This window comes from Ascaphus truei, chromosome 2 (genome assembly GCF_040206685.1).
Source record: "Ascaphus truei isolate aAscTru1 chromosome 2, aAscTru1.hap1, whole genome shotgun sequence".
NCBI lineage: Eukaryota > Metazoa > Chordata > Amphibia > Anura > Ascaphidae > Ascaphus > Ascaphus truei.
Window position 1 is genome coordinate 337,371,933 of NC_134484.1, and position 19,113 is coordinate 337,391,045.

At 41.4% G+C, this 19,113-nt stretch overlaps 1 protein-coding gene across 10 annotated transcripts in view; it reads left to right on the plus strand.

Annotated features, from left to right (window-relative positions):
- Positions 1 to 19,113, plus strand: part of ULK4 (unc-51 like kinase 4) — a 656,651-nt gene that overhangs the window by 266,878 nt on the left and 370,660 nt on the right. For all 10 annotated transcript variants that reach the window (XM_075586693.1, XM_075586692.1, XM_075586691.1 and 7 more), the window contains 4 exons: positions 333 to 454; positions 611 to 667; positions 14,925 to 14,976; positions 15,089 to 15,183. In XM_075586693.1, the coding sequence (XP_075442808.1) occupies positions 333 to 454; positions 611 to 667; positions 14,925 to 14,976; positions 15,089 to 15,183 (326 nt within the window). The remainder of the gene's footprint in view (positions 1 to 332; positions 455 to 610; positions 668 to 14,924; positions 14,977 to 15,088; positions 15,184 to 19,113) is intronic.

The window sequence follows — 19,113 nt, forward strand, 5'->3', positions numbered from 1 at the left end:
AGATTCCCATTATTTATTGATTTATTGGTAATGATGATTCCTGCGACCATGTTTAATTGTGTTATGATGGAGGCAGTCCTGTTTCAGAAGACCACCCGAGTGTTGTAAGTTGAAATGGCAATGTGAGCAGCAGGGACAATAGTGTGTCTTAGAGGTGTTTGTAGGTTTTAAGAGGAATGATGTATCTCAGTGTTTTACAACTGTGCTTTGTTTCTGAGCACATGTTCAATAAAATGAATCGAGATCTCTATTCACATCATGAAAAGAGAGAAAGAGGGATATCATAGTCTAACTTATCATGTGCAACCATCTCCTCTCAATATTTGTTACAGGTGATATTCTCGGTGCATTATCTAATGTGTCGGGACGTAAGCATCCTTCAACCATTCAGGCTAAACAGCTGAAAATATGTCTTCCTAATATGGCCATAGTGCTCCATCTTGTGACATCTCAGGTATATATTTTTTCTTTTCCTTTTCTGTTCACTTGGGTTTTTATTATGTTGCATAATAGCCAACGCCCAATAGCAAATACATGTGCATTCCTCACACATTAATGAATTTTTAAAAATAAATAATGTTTTTTTTTTTTTTTTACTTTCTGTGTACAGGTATTTCGATCGCAGATCATAATGGAGGAATTTCTCTACAGCTATGGAACCTTGCTTGTAAGTGATTTTCTCATTTTCCATGAATGAAACACCAATGCAGTGGGAGCATTTGCACGCCAAAGGACCTTACTTTGACTGGGCAACATGTAGATGATTGTATAGCATGATCATTTAACTTTATTGGAAAATGGAGATACACACTACTTATGTTCTGCACACAACTCTCAAGTTTATATATATATAGATACAGTAACTTAAAGAATCTTACAGTTGTTCATAATAAGGACTAATGATCAAGAAATTTTATTTGTGCTTATGCCCTTACCGAATAACCTTGGAGATGCTGATAACTTTGGTGTTCTAGATGGTGGTGGTTTGACACAAAGTATGTTGGGCTGCTGGTTTCAGCTATTAAGGTATTGCACCTTGAATCACTAAAATATCATTTGTCCACATTCTCTTAAATACAAAGTGGTGGTAAGCAAGTGAACTGTACGGGGTATGTGGAAGATTTGGGACACATGCAGAAAATGCATTTGAATGTTCTTTGTCAAGTAACAGATTACCGTAGCAAGGTTGCATCAAACAACATTGTCAGACGGCTCTAGAATGACTACTGTAACTAGGTGCGGATTGCGTGCATTCTTATTCTAAACATGCACAGTAGCGGTTTCATTAGATACTGTATATATTTATTTATTTTTAAATTAGGAAGTACTCAAGATATTTTAACTATCTTGCTGAAACTAGAAATCTGAAATTTGTATCTTAGAAATCCAGTATTAGGCAACGCAAATAAAATGTTTTACTAAAGGTTTGGGTGAATAACCTCAAAATAACAATATGTGTAGTACCATATTTATGAATTCTTTCAGTGCCACCTCCACGGCCATGGAAACTCCAGCACTAGCAACCACGTAATGTCTCTACTGAGCATTCACATGATCACTTCTTCATTCTGGTGAAAGGATGGGAAGTGTCCTACTCTTACAGTCGGCGCTCTTGTGGCGCACTGATTGCAAACGCCCCGAGCAAAAGCAGATGCTTATCGTGGGCTGAAGGAGTGACTCAGTGAGTAAAGGCACTGACTCTGTAAACTGATACTCTGTGAAAACTAATACTGTACTCTCTTGGGAGCCTGATTCAAATCCCGCCATCAGCTCTTTGTGACTTTGGGCAAGTCTCTTTATCTCCCTGTTACCCAGGCACCAAAACATAGATTGTAAGCTCTACGGGGCAGGGTCTTGTTTCATCAAGAATTAAATGTACATTGCTGCGTACACTGTCGGCAATATACAAGAAAACAACATTATATTATATGGGCCACCCACATGCCCCCCTTCATGTCATGCAGTGTACGTCTTTAGGGCACTCAGGGGATAAAGGTCAATATGAAGCGGGATGGCTAAAATACAACTGTTCGGGAAAATATGGCTTTGGTGTGTTTTGCCTTTCTATATGATAATGTCCACATTACATTGTTATTATTAAAGCTGGAGTTGCCAACCAGCAGTAATTATGCCATTGAAGCCAAACTGCTGCAGGCAATTTGAAAGGGGCTCTAATGGGCTTCTGTAATGCACCAGTACACTGTAAAGTGGATCAGAACATATAACGTTGCATCAATGTGGCCTGGGTCATATGTAAGAATGTTGCTATTCAACTTCAGACACAGGATAATGGCACCTCAGTGTCAAACTGTCCGTTGGGGGGCAATTAGCAATTTTTCTGCATGTAAGGTTGGCCACATAAATGCAAACAAATGTATTGTACCACTTTAATGGTGCAAACGATATCAGTTTAATGCATAACATCTTATCATTTGCCTGGTGAGAGCACGTTGCATGGAAGAGATAATTCAATCTTAACTCTATAAAAGCCAGTGAATGTTGTATCCATCCGGTAGGCTATGTATCTGGCACGTGACCTCATAATGCACTTTGCCTGGTGGCAGAGAGGGAGAATCAGATAGCTATAAAGTTTAGACAGAAAGAAGATATAAAGAGTCCGTTGACACATGAGGAGAAAGCAAGAATGCTGGAGAAGAAGAGAGAGGAAACAAAATTGTGATATGATATAAGACAGGGGTGAGCAAACTTTTTACATTGAGCCCCCCATTTCATCCGCGTTATTAGTCTGGCCCTCCCTGCCTGATATAATCCTGGTCACATGGAGGAAAAAAAACTTTATTAAATCGGTATACAATATAAATGTGAATACAAATACGGAAGAGAGAACACAAGGCGCACCGGAGGTACAGTAAGTATAAAAATTGTTTTGACAGGAATATAAAGCATATGAACACTTGCAATGAGGTAATTGATGGTGAACAAATCGCTAATCACCACTCGCCGGGCCAGCCGAGCATTCAGGAGGGCTCAACGTCGTGCAGCTCGATATCCTGCGCACTGAGGCACTTCCTGGTTATATCAGCGGCTTCTGACTCCAACGTGATTAGCTCTTATGTGTCTGACTATTTGAGCAAAGTTAGACACACCGAACAGGAACAGCTATGGCACAACGTGACCACTTGAATTCAAATACATACAAAAATACTTGCATATTTCAACATTTTAAAAATGGCAAAACATGCCAAATTTCATATGGGTTGTTAAAATAAATCATTGTAGTAGTATCATAAGATAATACTGAATGCAATATTTTTTAATTATTTAAATTCCTATTGCATCCACTTTCTCACTCCCCTCTTCATCCCCTTTCTCCCTTACTCATCTCCTCTTCCTCCCCCACATCCTCTCTTTCACCCCCCTCCTCCACTCTCAACCCTCCTCCTCCTCTCTTACCCCTCCTCCACCTCTCTCACCCCTCTCGGAGGACCGCCAGAGCGGTGCAGAGCGGCAGAGGAGGAGGACAGCTCTAGCAGCGGCAGACACCCAAAGTCAGTGAAGACTTCAAGTTCGGACCGCTCCCCCCTCAGCTGTCCTGCTTCGCTCCCGCCGTCCAACTCCTCTGCCGCCTTGCTTCACTCTGGCGGTCCTCTGTCCTTTTCTTCCACCGCTATCCTCGTCTGCCACCGGCCGGCTCCGCTCCCGCCGCCATCCTCTCTCAGCACCTCCCTTTAAAAAAATCTTGCGCCCCCCAGTTTGTGCACCTTTCATATAAAGTATTAAAGCGGCAATCCAAGCGTGCACATTTTTTTTATTTCGAACATTGAATCGAAGCAGTAGGTCTCCGGAACTGAACACCGTTCATTTCAGCTCCGGGACCCCCTGCTTCCGAGATACCGACGTCTGTAGGGGGGCCAGTAGCCGCTCGGTTAGCAGGGTTCATGTAATGGCGCTTTTCAAAGCTCCCACTCCCTGCGGGCTAATAGGAATCCGTAAACGTCCTCAGGTTTGGCTTCCTATTGCCCTTGGGAGCTTTAAACTTTGCCTACATTCTGGGATCCCCTTTGGAGGTCTGTATTGTGGGCAGCAGGGGGTCCCCGGAGCTGAAATTAATAGGGTTCAGCTCCGGAGACCCCCCTGCTTCAATCCTATGTTAAAAAGTAATCAACTGAAAACGGCTTGGATTGCTCTTTTAAAGGAAAGAGATGTGGTGGAGAAAGAGGAAGGAGGCGAAGAAAGTGAGAAGGGGGAGAAAGCTAGAAGTAATGGCGGTAATAATGCATGTTGGCACTGACGTTTTTAATAAAAAATACTCCAACCCGTCATATTGACAGGCATTTATGCTAGCATGTATAGAATTGGTATTGCAGTATGTATTATTGGTAGTATATCTGGCAAACCACATGGATTCTACTTGCAATAAAATATAGTTTGTCATGGGTTTGATTTCAGCTAAATATTATCATAGACCACAAGAATGCTCCTATTCATATTTATGTGTTGTTGAGTTCGATGAGCACATATAAGATGTAGAGAAAGCAAGAAAATTGTTGCTAAAAGTTTTTAAAACAGATAAGTGCCATCTCAAACACTAAACAGGAAGCTAATGTTTCTTCAGCAAGTGGCAGAGAATATTCAATACTTAATACAGTTCTTCGTTTTTACACTTTCTACACTCTTTTGTTAGTATCATTTTTCAACTTTGCTACTATTCAGATCCTGTGGAGATCTACAGTACCTCATTTTGTAACAACAGCGAGTATGACTGATAAATTATTATTATCTATGGATTAATGTCACTAGTAGATTATAGAGATTACCCTCACTAGGCGGCTTAGTCACTAAAAAGCATTTAATGAATTACTAGATTTGTATTTGTTCATAATAAAATGAAAATTGAAGCTTACTGTATATACACGACCAGAGGCAGAACTAGGTATTTATTTGCCATACAGTAGGGCAAGTTTCACCAATGCCCATCTCCTCCAATTTATAAAATTTCCTATCTCTTTGCCCCCCTCTCTCCCTCACCACACATACAATATCTTGCCTCCATCTCTCTCCCTCTTTTCTTACTCATCCCCTTTCTTTCTCGCTTTTCTCCCTTCCCCTCTCCATTTCTCCCTCTCCTCTTTCTCACTCCCCTCCTTCTGCCCCTCTCTTCCCCCCTTCTCTTTCTCTCTTCCCCCATTTCTCTCTCTTCCCCCTTCTCTCTCTCTTTCCAATCTTTCTCTCTCCCCTTTCTCTTTCTGCCCCCCCACCCCCTTTCTCTGGCTCAGTTAAATGTGTGTCCCCAACTTGCCCGTCCCTACCTGTGGAGCGGGGGACTGTCCTGGCAGCAGACACCAGAAGTTGGAACTGACTTCCGAATCAGTAATCAGTAATATACATCATTGTCAGCTAATGCTCTTGGCATTACCGTGAATGGTATACTTATTCAGTAAGTACTATTAACAGTTAACTTATGTTTATCATGGATTCATTGTTTATCATGGACTAATGTTTGAATAAGTAACATAAGTAATGTGGAAGGCCTACAGTTCATGGAGGGATCATATTGCTTGGAAAGACAACGTTTCTCTTCATGATGATAAAACTTTAAATGAAATTTAGTAAGTTGACTAGTGAAATAGGATCTCCCAGATGTTTTTAAGTACAAGAAAGAAGTTGTGTATGGGGAGTTGGCTTCAAGAGAATGTACTGTATATTGATTCATTGTTAACTGCCCCTCACTATTGAATAGGAGCCACAGAGAGAATGTCTAAACCCCATCACACGCTCAATGTAATAACGATAGTGTGAAGTTAGGGGAAATAGGGATGAATTTAAATGTTCTAGAACTAGACAAACAGCATACAGTAATGTGTGGATGGATCACTTAATCAAGTAAGATAAAATGTTATCTCATTATATAAGTTTTCTAATGCCAAATGTGTTTTTCGTTTTAGGTATGACATCATGTATGAGTAGATAATTTGAGAAATTAATATAGTTATCTAAGTCATAGTATTTTATAATACAATATAAATACATGGAGAAAAAGGAGGGACTATGTGTTAATTTATTGTTGTTATTGCCCCAGAGATGACCCAGTTGCAAAATTCTATCTTGATCTAGAGCAGAGGTGCGCAAACACTTCTCCCTGTGCCCCCCTGTCTGCACTCCCTCCTGCTCACGCCCCCCTCCTTATCATGTCTCCGGCGTCAAATGACACCACGGGGTCATGTAACATCATGGTGCCATTGCGTTACTTGATGCTGCGTTGCTATGGCGACGCATTGCCGGAGACAATATAAGTGAAGTTACAGGGGCCTCACGCGATCCCCCGGCATTTAATTTAAATGTCTTGGGGAAGAGCACGGGGCCTCTGCAAATGCTGCGCCCCCTCTGCAAAATACATGAGCCATTATGTCTTTTATATATGTCTAATAACAGTACTATTGCAGTAACATTTGTGTGGCTATATATACACACATAGGTTCTGGAGAGAATTTGATAACTATGTTGCCAATCTAAAAATGGATTTGTCAAATAAAACATGAAATTGATGAGAATGTTAATTTGTCAATTATGCAGCACTTTGAAACACAAACATGCACCGACCTAAATTGTATTAGAAGTCACAATCCCATGCGTGTTTTCCTGTCAAGAACCATGTCCTTGAGTTGGAATTGTGAGTGTGGAATTGGTGCGTAGCAGTGGACTTAACAAGGTGGATCTATTGACCAGTCGAATTAGATTGGAGATTTGTGGCATGAAGCAGTTTGATGCTTGACATTTTTCTGCTCTAAATGAGAGTACAAGTACTTTTATAGCACCTCCTGCTGGACAAAAACAATAGAGCTATTAACTCCTTTTTCAAAGCATAATCACTGGGTATAGTGGTCTCCCAGAACATAGTCATATAACCGAACGCAAAGGCTATGAATCCTGTGGATATGGATGATCTCTGCCCAATCTCAGAGGAATAAAGTCACGCAATTTAGAATATGAACAATATGCACCAGGGGATAGCAAAGATGCTCAAATATTAAGTACATGTCAAAGATCATTAATAGATCATTTTCATCTGGAAAGTGGCCAATGTCTAAATCTCAATGGGAAATTTTTAGAGTTTGGAGTATAACCAAAGGTATCAGAACTCCCTTTCTCAGCAGCGTCCCCGCTGGCGCTGAGCGCGCGGTTGTTGCCGCTTTTACTTACATAAATCTATATGTGTAAGTCCCCGCTCACGCGGTCCGTGGGCACGCACGCTCACTCAAGCTTTGTGCTTGAGTAAACAAAAAAAATTAACTTTCAACCGCACTCAACTTGCCCACAACACCCCCTCACCCCCCGCACATGCTTGCGAAATATCCAGGCCACCCGGCGCTCATGCTTGGGGAGCTGGTGACGTCACCGCTCTCAAGCATGAGCGCGGTCAGCGCCAGCAGGGCCACAGCCTGACTCCTACCTTGGGGAACCTCTTTGTACACAGATGTGCTTGTACGAAGCCGGATAAAGATTATTCTCGTCTCACATCTATTTGCAATAGATAATAAGTTAATCTACATTGACATGTTTAAAATAAAAAAGGCAATTGCAGACAATGGTGATCTGTACAGCAAAGTAAACCGCAACCTCTTGTACAAAACGCAGCAAAGGAAGTAGATGTAACCAAGGAATAAATAATTCAAACTGACTGATCTTAACTATTTGGAATGGATTTTTTCACTTTCCTGTATTCCAGAATCTTATGTCACAAATAACTACAGTACTGTATTCCACTTTAAATCACAGAGTCTCTGTTGTCAAGATGCAAGTTGGAGAATGTACATTAATTATAGAGAGCTAGTGTAAATTACAGAGTAAGATGACAGATTTCACAGGTCCCTCTTGGTAAAACTGACAGATTTCCATATTTCTAAAGATAATTGAGCGAGACATATCACAAAAAGGTAATTTGTTAAGAGAACTCGATTCTTTTCTATAATGAATGGAAGAAAATATAATCCTAAGTATAGTTTCAAAACTGTTAGATGTAGGAAGTGTTAGTGAAAACAGTCAAGTATATTCTTGCTGCTTTGTTTTATATATATATATATATATATATATATATCAAAATGTATTTCTGTTCTTGATACATAAGGTTTTCAGTTGTTATCAGTTATGGTTCATGCAGGAACATTCTATTTATCACTTAACATTATATTTATCACCGTTCAACAGATTACTTAAATTGTGTTTTAAAAATGTTGGAGGTTCCTTTAGTAGACCCATATTTCTCATTAGCGCAGTGAGAAGAGGGGACACTAAACATGCTGTGTGTGGAAAGGCGAGAGATGCTCCATTGTCACTCTTTGTGATGATTAGCAGTTTGAAATTATGAGGGCCCCCCCTAAAGATTAAGAGGAGTGAGTGCCCCTGCATTATATGGAGGTTGGGTGTGCTTCTTTCTTTTGTTTCTAGTAAGCACACAATTTAAAAAAAATCATATTTCTATTTATTTTATGTTAAGGCAGGGGTGCGCAAACTGGGGTGCGGGAGATTTTTCTGGGGGGGGGAGGGGGCACGGTAGTTCCTAAGGCCCAGCGGTTTTCCCCAAGGCATTTAAATGTAATCCCGAGAGATCGCGTGAGGCCTCTGCAACTTCACTTACCGAGATTCAGAAGCCCGGTGTGACCCGTCACCATGTGGCAACGAGGCGTCAAATGATGACACGGCGACGTGACATCACAGGACCCCAGCAAAAGAGGTAAGGGGAGGGCGCGAGCATGGGGGGGAGCAGGCAAGGGGGGCGCAGCTCAAATAGTTTGCGCACCCCTGTGTTAAGGGATACATTATCAAGTTCGTGCAGCAGGGGCGGATTGCAGGTACATACCAGCCCAGATGATTCTTTCAATAGCGGCCCTCCTGCCGCAGCGTCGCGATGTCATGACATCACGTTGTCATGACAATGCATCGCCTTGTGCCATCATGTTTTCATGGCAACGTGTCACCATGTGACATTGCAGCGTCATTTGACGTCGGGAGAAGGTTAAATGCACTCTTTCCCCCTCTCACTCACTCCAACACACACACCCAACACTCCTACTTTAGAGTGAGGAGTGGTCCTGCGCCAGTTCAGGAACTCTGCAGCTCCCTCCGCCGGTCGGACGGAAGTTTGATCCCGGTGCCGACAGAAGAAGGGAGGGTAGTGCAAAAAGTGACCTCCGGTCTGCTGCATGGGGAGCTGAGGAGCCCCCAGCTCACCGGGGCAACCCCCATCGCCCAATAGAGCAATCGCCCAATAGAGCTGGCAGACACTATTTTATAGTGCACAAATGCATAGGTGCTGTTGATAGATTGAGATGGTTTATTTCCTCTGTCAATCAAATATTTCTAAAACTAAATGGTAGCATAGTAAAAGCATAGTAATACCGCAGTTATAAAAGTGGACGGTAACTCAATACTTACCATTGTTTATTACCGCGGTATTCCTATCTGTCGTCTGCTGAGGTCTCAGGTCTGCAGCTTCAGCCTCACAGAGCTTCCACATACTCGCACACTCCCCCTCCCTTCCAGTGCCGCCCTGCTGTATGGAAGCCAGCGGAGAGAGAAGCGGGGGAAATCAATGACATAGCTGCAGCATGTGAAAGCCTCTCTCTAAGGAATCCACCTGCAAGTAATCTCTCTCTTCACCCCTTCCTCCCCCCACATCTCTTCACCCCTTCCTCCCCCCACATCTCTTAACCCCTTCCTCCCCATGCCTCTTCACCCCTTTCTCACCCCCATGCCTCTTCACGGGTTCCTCCCCCACGCTTCTTCACCCCTTCCTTGCCCTATGCTTCTTCACCCCTTCCTTGCCCCATGCCTCTTCACCCCCTACTCCTCCCCATGCCTCTTCACCCCTTCCACCTCCCATGTGTCTTCACCCATTTCACCCCCCATGCCTCTTCACCCATTCCTCACCCAATGGCTCTTCACCCCTTCCTCACCCCACGCCTCTTCACTCATTCCTTGCCACATGCCTCTTCACCCTTCCTCCCCCATGCATCTTCACCCCTTCCTCCCCCTATTGCCTCTTCACCTCTTTCTCACCCCCATGCCTCCTCCTCGCCTCTTGCCCTATTGCCTCTTCCTCGCCCCATGGCTCTTTACCCCTTCCTTGCCCCATCATGCCTCTTCACCCCTTCCTTCTCCCCATGCCTCTTCACCCCTTCCACCTCCCCATGCGTCTTCACCCGTTTCACCCCCCATGCCTCTTCACCCCTTCTTTGCCCCATGCTTCTTCACCCCTTCCACCCCCCATGCCTCTTCACCCCTTCCACCCCATGCCTCTTCACCCCTTCCTCCTCCCCATGCCTCTTCACCCCTTCCTCCTCCAGATGCCTCTTCACCCCTTTCACCTTCCCATGCCTCTTCTCCCTTTCCTTGCCCCATGCCTCTTCACCCCTTCTACCCCCCCATGCCTCTTCACCCCTTCCACCCCACCCATGCGTCTTAGCCCCTACACCCACCATGCCCCTTGACCTCAACCTCTCCCCTTCCCATCCCTCTCAACCCCCAGTTTTTTCATAGCCATTAACCCCTTCCTCCCCAATGCACTTATGCTCAAAAGAGGGGAGGCTAATGATGTGCATGGAGAAGGCGAACAGGCTTTATTGTTGTTGTAGTTAATTTAATGTAAAATATATTTCATTTGGAAAATAAAAATATGCTAAAATGTTTTTCTTTTTTTTCTTTTATTCAGATGAAATAAGAAATATATTTCACAATAAATTACTCTACCTGGAACAGTTAAGGACTTTAGATTTTTTCTTTTCCATTCAGTAGTTATCGTGATAAATTATAATAATATCGTTATTGTAGCAAGTTATTTGTTATCGCCCAATCCAAGTGCACTCACAAGAAAACTTTAATAAATATTGGCTTTACATCCACACTCTGTTGCCATACCGACGTGTTGCAGAGGCTTCACGCGATCCCCGGCATTTAATTTAAATGACTTGGGGAAGAGCACGGGGCCTCTGCAACCACCACGTCCCTTCTGAAAAATCTTGCCCTCCACCCAGTTTGCGCACCCCTGCCTTAGGGTTCTGGTCTTCTGTGTAGCTCTTCCTTCACTAGTACAGTAAGTATGTTTACCAATATTGCTTTTTAAAATATTGCACTCACAATAATATAATTCTTAATAGCTCTGAGAGTCCAACAACACGGTGCCATGGTAGGCTTATGGTTCAGATGTTCATTTGCGTTTTACTGATTTTCCGCATGAACAGCCACTGACATTATTTCATGTTAGTCTTAGAAGAGATTGCCCTTTTATGAAGTTCTTAGTTACGCTCTGTAATGTAGGGGATCAGTCCTTACATAGACAAAATCTTCTGAAAACTCCTTACAGAGCAAGCCATTTTTTTTTTATCTTCCTAAACATTTTCATTTGGCAAACAAGTCACTGTTTGACTGCTCTTTCTTTTTCCATTAGTTTGGTTAAGTACAGTATAGTGTTGGTCTTGATTATAACATGAGGATAAAAAGAAGAGTAATATCTAGATTTTTTTAAACCAGTCCTGAGACGTGTTGTAGTAAATGCTACACAGAGTTTTGATTTTGTATGAACAATTTATTATACTCCCCGCCCTCCTGTCCCCCCCCCCCCCGAAAAAAAAGAAGCACCAGTCAAAAATGAAAGGTAAAAAATCACAGTACTGTACTGTGTTGTTATTCAGGTAAGTTTAGAACATGTCTGCACTGTACATCAGAAACTCTTGACAACACGACCCTCTGAGTTTTTTGCCTATCAAAAATGTGAACTGCTTTCACAGTGTAGACACCAACTGTTGAGGACATTGTCATAAAAGTTTGGCTCTGCTAAACAAACATAACAGATGTCAGGGCATCAAGGGGCTTACTGGTCCTCATTTCTGTTTCATGACCACATTTGTCTATTTGACATCTCAATGCCAGTTGCCTCCAATTAAAAGAGGTTTTTTTTTTTTTTTATACTTGGCAGTCCTTTGATAAATGAACTGTGATCACCTTACCTTGCACCGAACTGCATAGGTCAAATATTAAAAAGATATCATATTTGGTTTTTAAAGTTTTTTTTCTAATGGTGACGACAATTAAGGAGTATGGCTGATGGTTTAACTTGTTTCTTCCACGCCACATCATGTACGTATTGTATGTATTGTATGTATGTATGTCTTTATTTATATAGCACCATTAATTTACGTAGCGCTTCACATCAGTAATACACGTGCAAATCGTATAAATAACAAATCATACAATCATATTAATACAAATAACAATACAAAAGAGCTTACAATCTAATTGGTAGGTTGGAAGAATGTACAGAGACAGTAGGAGGGTGTTCTGGTAAGTTTGTCTGCAAGGGGCCAAGGTTTATGTATGATGTGTAAAGTTTCAGCCATGGAGCTACTCATATGGTTTGTTAAGGAGGTGGGTTTTAAGATGGGTCTTAAAGGTGGATAGAGTAGGTGCCAGTTGGATTTTGAGGGGAAGATCATTCCGGAGGTGTGGAGCAGTCAGTGAGAGGTTTAAGGTGGGAGAGGGCTTTAAACACAAAAGGGGTAGAGAGAAGACATCCTTGAGCAGAACGCAAGAGTCAGGAGGGTGTATAGCGAGAAATTAGGGCTGAGATTTAAGGAGGTGCAGATAACTTTTGTTTATATGACAATTGTTTATGTGCTAATGGAAGCAATTCACAAGTTACAGTTTACTATTTACTAGCATTTCCAAAATAACCTTAAAAAAGGATCTATCAACACTTGCACTTGTCTGATATTTGGAAGAAGATCTGTCATCAACTTCTTATCTATTAACTATATTACTTGTAGTACATTTTGACCCTATGTAGTAGGAGTGTATCTGTTTAATGCAACTTCTAGGAAATCACAATTTAAGCGGACAGTCTGTCAATTCAGGAGTATATCCGATGGCGGTAGAAAGCAGAGCACAGCAGTGAAAAAACAATGGGGCTTGTGCACAGGTGAAGGCTAAAAAAAACTATTTATTGGTGGGTGACCACATGGAGGATGGCGTGGGGGTACTTCTGACGTGTTTCGCGCTGAACAGCGCTTTGTCAAATGTGGTCACCCACCAATAATTTTTTTTTTTTGCCTTCACCTGTGCGCAAGCCCCATTGTTTTTTCATTGCTGTGCTCTGCTTTCTTCCGCCTTCGGATATACTCCTGCACATAATTTCAGCTGGAAGCACGTCTCGGAGGACAGACCATACTACTCGTGAATAGCATAACGGTGACTTTATTTGTTCAAACCAGATCCAAGTTTCATGTACCTTAATCAACTCTAGGGGTTGCATACTGGCTATTTAGGGGCAGAACCAGCCATAGCTGCCCTCATAGGCAATCACTGGCTGCATTACCCCTTCACCTGGGTATGCATATTGGTCCCCATATCTTTGAACCATGAAGGTAGAAGACTACTTAATCTCAAGATATACTCACATAAATGGGTCTGTCATCATTTAAATAAAATACAGCTTTATTCATATATGCTGCAATTATCCATTACTCTGTAGCACTGGCTTTTTGAAATTTGTTCTACATTACTGTCATAGCAATTCAACTTTTTCTTTAAAAGCAACTCAACAATGTAATTGGCTTCCTTAGAAAGATTCTGTTAAAAATTATGATGTACTGTATTTATTAACTTTTCCCTTTTCTTCAGGTCTGCTGAGTTTATGCATATACTTATACTGTGTATACACATATACTTAAGTGTATCTGTTCAACTATATGTTAATGATTACTATACAAACAATGGATAGAACTAGTTTGAAGGCCTGATAAACAGTCTTATCACTAAAAGACACTAGATGCAGATTTTAAAACTCTAAGGCTTTGGTCCCGCTGCGTCCGGTGGCGCGCGCGGCAGCGTGCGCGTTCCTCACCAGCAGGGGTATCCTTCTTGAGCCGGTCCCAGTCCCCCCTCGCTGCACGGCTCACAACGCGCTGTGACGCGTCAGCCGCCAGGGGATGCAAGAAAATTGTGATCCCGAGCGGTGACGCGTCACGTGGTGCGCTGATGAGCCTATCAGCGGCGGGGGCATGAGCGGGAGCTGTCAGAGAGCTTCCTCCACAAGGTAGGGGTGGTGTGTGTGTGTGTAGGGCATTTGTGGGGGAAGGGGGAGGGAGCGGGAGCTGCTTACCTTCCAGCAGCCCACAGCAGCTCCCTCCTGCAGCCCGGGAGACCGAGCCCGTGGAGGGAGGGGGGGAGTAGCGGGTCTCTCCACTCAAACCACGCCCCCCTCCGCTCAAACCACGGCCGCCGCTCCCGCTTCCTACAGACCGCAGATAGCGGACTGTGCCTCTCAGCGCGCCCGCACTGCATGCAGGCAGCGCGCTGACTGAGGGAGCGGGGCCGTAGCCTAAAGCTTTTGTTACCATGGAAAAGTTAAGTTTTAAAAAAATAATGGTTTTTAAGTGTCATTCATCCAATTTAACCTATACCACAGTCCTTCGTTCACTTTGGTCCTATAAGCCAAGGGTGTGCAAGGGTTATATCACGTCACACGACCCCCACTGCGTCATTTGATGCCGCTTCGCCCGAAGGTAAGTAAGTTACAGAGGCCTTGCGTGCTCCCCAGCATTTAATTTAAATGCTTTGGGGAAGAGCGTTGGGCCTCTGTAACCGCCGCGCCACCCAAAAAAATCTCGCACCGATGCTATAAGCGATAGTAGGGGAGATATACAGTTTAATATGTGTGCCACTAGCTATGTTGTGACACGTACAATCTATCACTAGTGCTTAAATATTACATTAAAGTCAATCCACAGGTCTTTGTAAAACATACTGTACATGCAATATGATGTGCTATTCATCTTCATACTAGAATACTTTCAACTTTGTTTTATAAACTTTTATTGAAATTTATAACATAAGTGCAAAATGAATGAACCCTACACAAAAAATTATTTCAGTTGAAATACTTGAAGTGATAAATGGTGTTTGTTTTGCAGAACCAAATTAAATCCGTAGACGTTGGTGAGACTAATTTGGAAGGAGCAGTGGGTAAGTGCATCTCGGGGCAATCCACAACTTGAAAGGCATTTTTAGAACAAAGGTTAATTGAGTCACCAAGAGTCCTAAAAAACTACAATGGTTTTTTTGTTGTTGTGACCAGGTCAAGCTGCATCAGATGAACTGATCAGGACAGCTTTATCAGCGTTTGAAGCGGTAACACAGCATCCAGTCTTGTTGACACTTCACCACTCCCCAGTAAGTCTTGGCAGCACATTAAACAAAATGTTCCTACTTGTTGGCCAAATTCCCTCATATAGCCATGAAGCTTCCAAGCAATCAGTAGCTGTTAGGGTCATGCCTAAAACTATTTAATTAACGAAAAATCAGTTTAAAGGAACGGGCCCACTTATATGTTAGAATTGCAAATAAGTTGAGCACTGATTGATGACTTCTCCCCCAATCTTGAATGGTTGTTCAGTTATTTACCTGAAGCTCCAGTGCCAGTCAGCAACATATATTGGGATTGCAATTCATTGAAAGGAAGCCACCATGTGGTGGTGAAATAGCCATGCAGAGCTTGAAATCGCAATGAAAAAAGTGCAATAGCAAATATTACGGTATACGGTATTGCTTTTGATCAGAGCTGATCAGGGACTCATACATAAATAAGAAAAAAACTTTACAATAATCTATGTTGGCTTGATGTAAAATCCAAACTGAAGGCAATCCAGTAGGTCTCATGTACCATATGGGGCCATCTAAACTCTTCTGTGCAATAGGAGATTAATTCAACTGCAATTGCACAACAATTGTACATTAACTTCCATTGACTTGAATTACTACCGAAGTTTGATAAATCTCCCCTTCTGATGTGGTGGTCGCTTATTTTAAGACAGAAAATAAAATGTATGCTATTATAGTATTTAAATGTGGAATCATTTCAAGTTACAGAACATGAGATATTCATATATTAATGATGACTCTGCACAGTACCTGTATGGATGTATGCAATCAATATTACACACAAGCTGCTGTTTTACACCATCAGGTGCTGTGATTTTGGCTCTGGAAATTGTTCTGCGAAATCCATCACAATGATTAATATATGTACTGTATATTAATGTATACTTTTCTAGACTTTATGTGCGTATAAAATATACATGTACAAGCCATCCAGATATGAGGAAATTACAAAGGCTTATTATTTTACTTTGGTTAAGAACTTTAGTGTTACAAACTTATTTCAGGACTTCTGTGAACCAGAATGCAATGTGATTACAGCAAGAATACAATAAATTAATTGGAGATCCATGATAATATAGAGCAAGGTGGCATACAGTAACAGTCATTAGGGAGCTTTGTAGGGTTGCTAATTTTAGGGCAAACAGGATTAGTGAGTAATTGTTACTTTTTTTTGTCATTTTGCCTTCACATTTTGAAATACAAAATTCTGTCAAGCAGATACAGTAGAGGGGTGCGACTTCTTTTAAACGTTTCCCTGCAATATACACACATTACTTTAGTGCCGTTTGCATTTGATGATTAAACTTACTGTTTCACTCTAATAGGGCTGACCCCACAATTGAAAATGTTAACACTAAGTGCCCCTTTAGTTTCTTTTCATATATTTGTCATGTAGGATATGTCAATTTTTAGGCTAGTGGATCCAATAAAGTGACGTCTGAGCATTAACAGTAGTTCTGAGGACAAGTTGTCATTACCTCCATAAATCATTAGTTACGCACCACCAGAAATATATAAAAGGGTAATTATTTTAGGACATACGTCTTGCGTCACTGCTTAGAATATGGTTACTCTATCTCAGCATGAAGCTTACAAAATATTACTAAGAATCCTTAAGGCACCAGGGACACAATTTAATTGCACTTGTGTAAAAATGACTTGGAATTTATGAATAGAGATGACTGGTATCCGCAGACCATAATGCCCTCTGAGAAGAGAGTCATTTTCAAGGTTCCAGATCAATACAATAAAAATGTCAATAGGCGAGTCTTCTTCCTGGCCAGAAGCCTTCATTTGAGCTGGGTCCCAGAGGCCAGGCTAGTTCGAGAGGCTAGCAATTATGAGTATTTCCTGTGGGACTTGGATGGCTGCTTGCATTGTTTGTTATGATAAACGTGAAAATCCAAATACAGAGCTTTCTATTTGGGAGCTTGGGGAATAAGAATGTAGCACTGCTGCAGTTCTACAGTAACAGTACGGGACCCCTAGTTTTTTGTGATGTTCAAAAATATGTGCAAACAATTCTTAGGCATTTGGGCTGGTTTACATTTTATTGCTGATTACAATGCGGATGCGCTGGCATGTGAGAACAAACTCTTTACAAATTGTGCTAGCGACTACAAAAAAAGAGGGATTCGTGTCGGGTATTCACATTTGGAATTTATTTGCATTCATTTTTTTAACCATGTCTAAGCAGGTGTTAAGCACTACGTTTAGAGGTAAAACAAATAATAAATGAAGATCGATAGGAAGTCATTCATTTTTCTGTTTTTTTTTTCTCTTCGTTTCATGTGAACAATGAGAATTTGTAAATCAAACTATCTGCATAATGCATTTTCTTAAGCATGTTTGAAAAATTAAACACAAAGCGTTATAGGAGTAAAATCTGGTTATCAAAAAAACACTGGTTATGAAACGGTCTATACAAAACTAGTTCACATAACCTCTAAAATGTTAGCATGTCTTCAGAAAAGCAGTGGGTGCTAAAAACAAAGCATACAGCAGTGTTTTTCAACCAGGGTTTGTAGGAACCCTTGGGTTCCCCGGGCATCCCTAAAGGGTTCCCTGAAATTTTCAGGTCATTTTAAAATTGTATCAAATACAGAAGAATTAACAATGTATCTGATCACTGACTCGCTGTTAGAGAGGGTTGGGGTTCCTTAGAATTTCACATGACCAAAAAAAGGTTGGAAACCACTGGCATACAGGAAGTTCTAGATAGAAGGCACAACTGATCAGCTAAATACTTACATTACTAACATCTTAGATAACTAAAGCAAGCTTTAATCGGAATGAACTGTGACCACTCGTTCTTCAACAACCGTTAAATTGAAGGTACAAAAAAATGATAGGTCCTTAGCTGGCGCATATGAATTCATGGGTCCCCCTTCCCTTGCAAGGGTTTCCTTTTTCTTTAAGAAGTGTCCCATTTGATTTAGATTTTAGTGATTGCATGGTGTTGTGCCATGAGTATTATTGAGTAATAGAAGATAAATGATGCTTGTTTTTTTTTCAATTTAGAGCTGACCTTCCTAACTTATCATTATTTGCATGCAAATACATATTGGATCCATTTTAGTTTCTATGAGGGTTTTCAAGCAGTACTTTTCAAAATATGCATGTGTTTGCAGACAGTTCCATTTTACCTAATTGTACATTATGTCTATGCAATGAAAATTAAATTGTGCCTTAAAATGATGAGCTGTGTGGATGTCAGCCACTAAACAACCCCATAGTCCTGAGACTATTACTAGACTTGTATGCTACAAGTTCTTTGTCCTGTGCCTTTCAGCTCTTCTTTCTGTCCAGTACAACCACTGTATTAATAGACTGAATCAGGCAGCCTGTTTAAGTCATTCTTTACATTAAAGCAGCAGTCCAAGCTGCCTTTTTTATTATTTTATTTTTTCCCCTTTAATATGTGCATCAATACAATCTACACAATAATGAATTAGCTAAGTTTCCGATCAATCCATCCTCCTGTAATAGATCGGTGAAGATTCTGCTCGGGGATTCACTAAATGGTTGTCAGTGCATCAGAAGAGGACCAAAGATGCCAAGTTCTGCGAGAAAGATTATGTGACCAGGCAGTCACTACATACAATTGGTGCACTGCTAGAGAGAGGACAGGGCTCAAAAAGGGGTGTGCCAGAGCCTGTTTCAGAAGAGGAAGGGGATGTTACTTTGTAAATGGTTTCTATAGAAACAAAAAATAATACATTAAAAATCTAATTCAGATTTGTCTAAAAATAAATTACAAGTATTTTCTCATAGTACAGAACTGATTTATTTAAAAAAAAACACACATTATATTATTATTATTATTATTATTGCTGCTTGGTCTGCATCTTTAAGCCCCCTTTGCAAAAGTTGACCCTTGTAGTCAGATGACTGTGATTTAACATTCACAATTCCAATCTATTTATTCCAATCTTTCTGGAA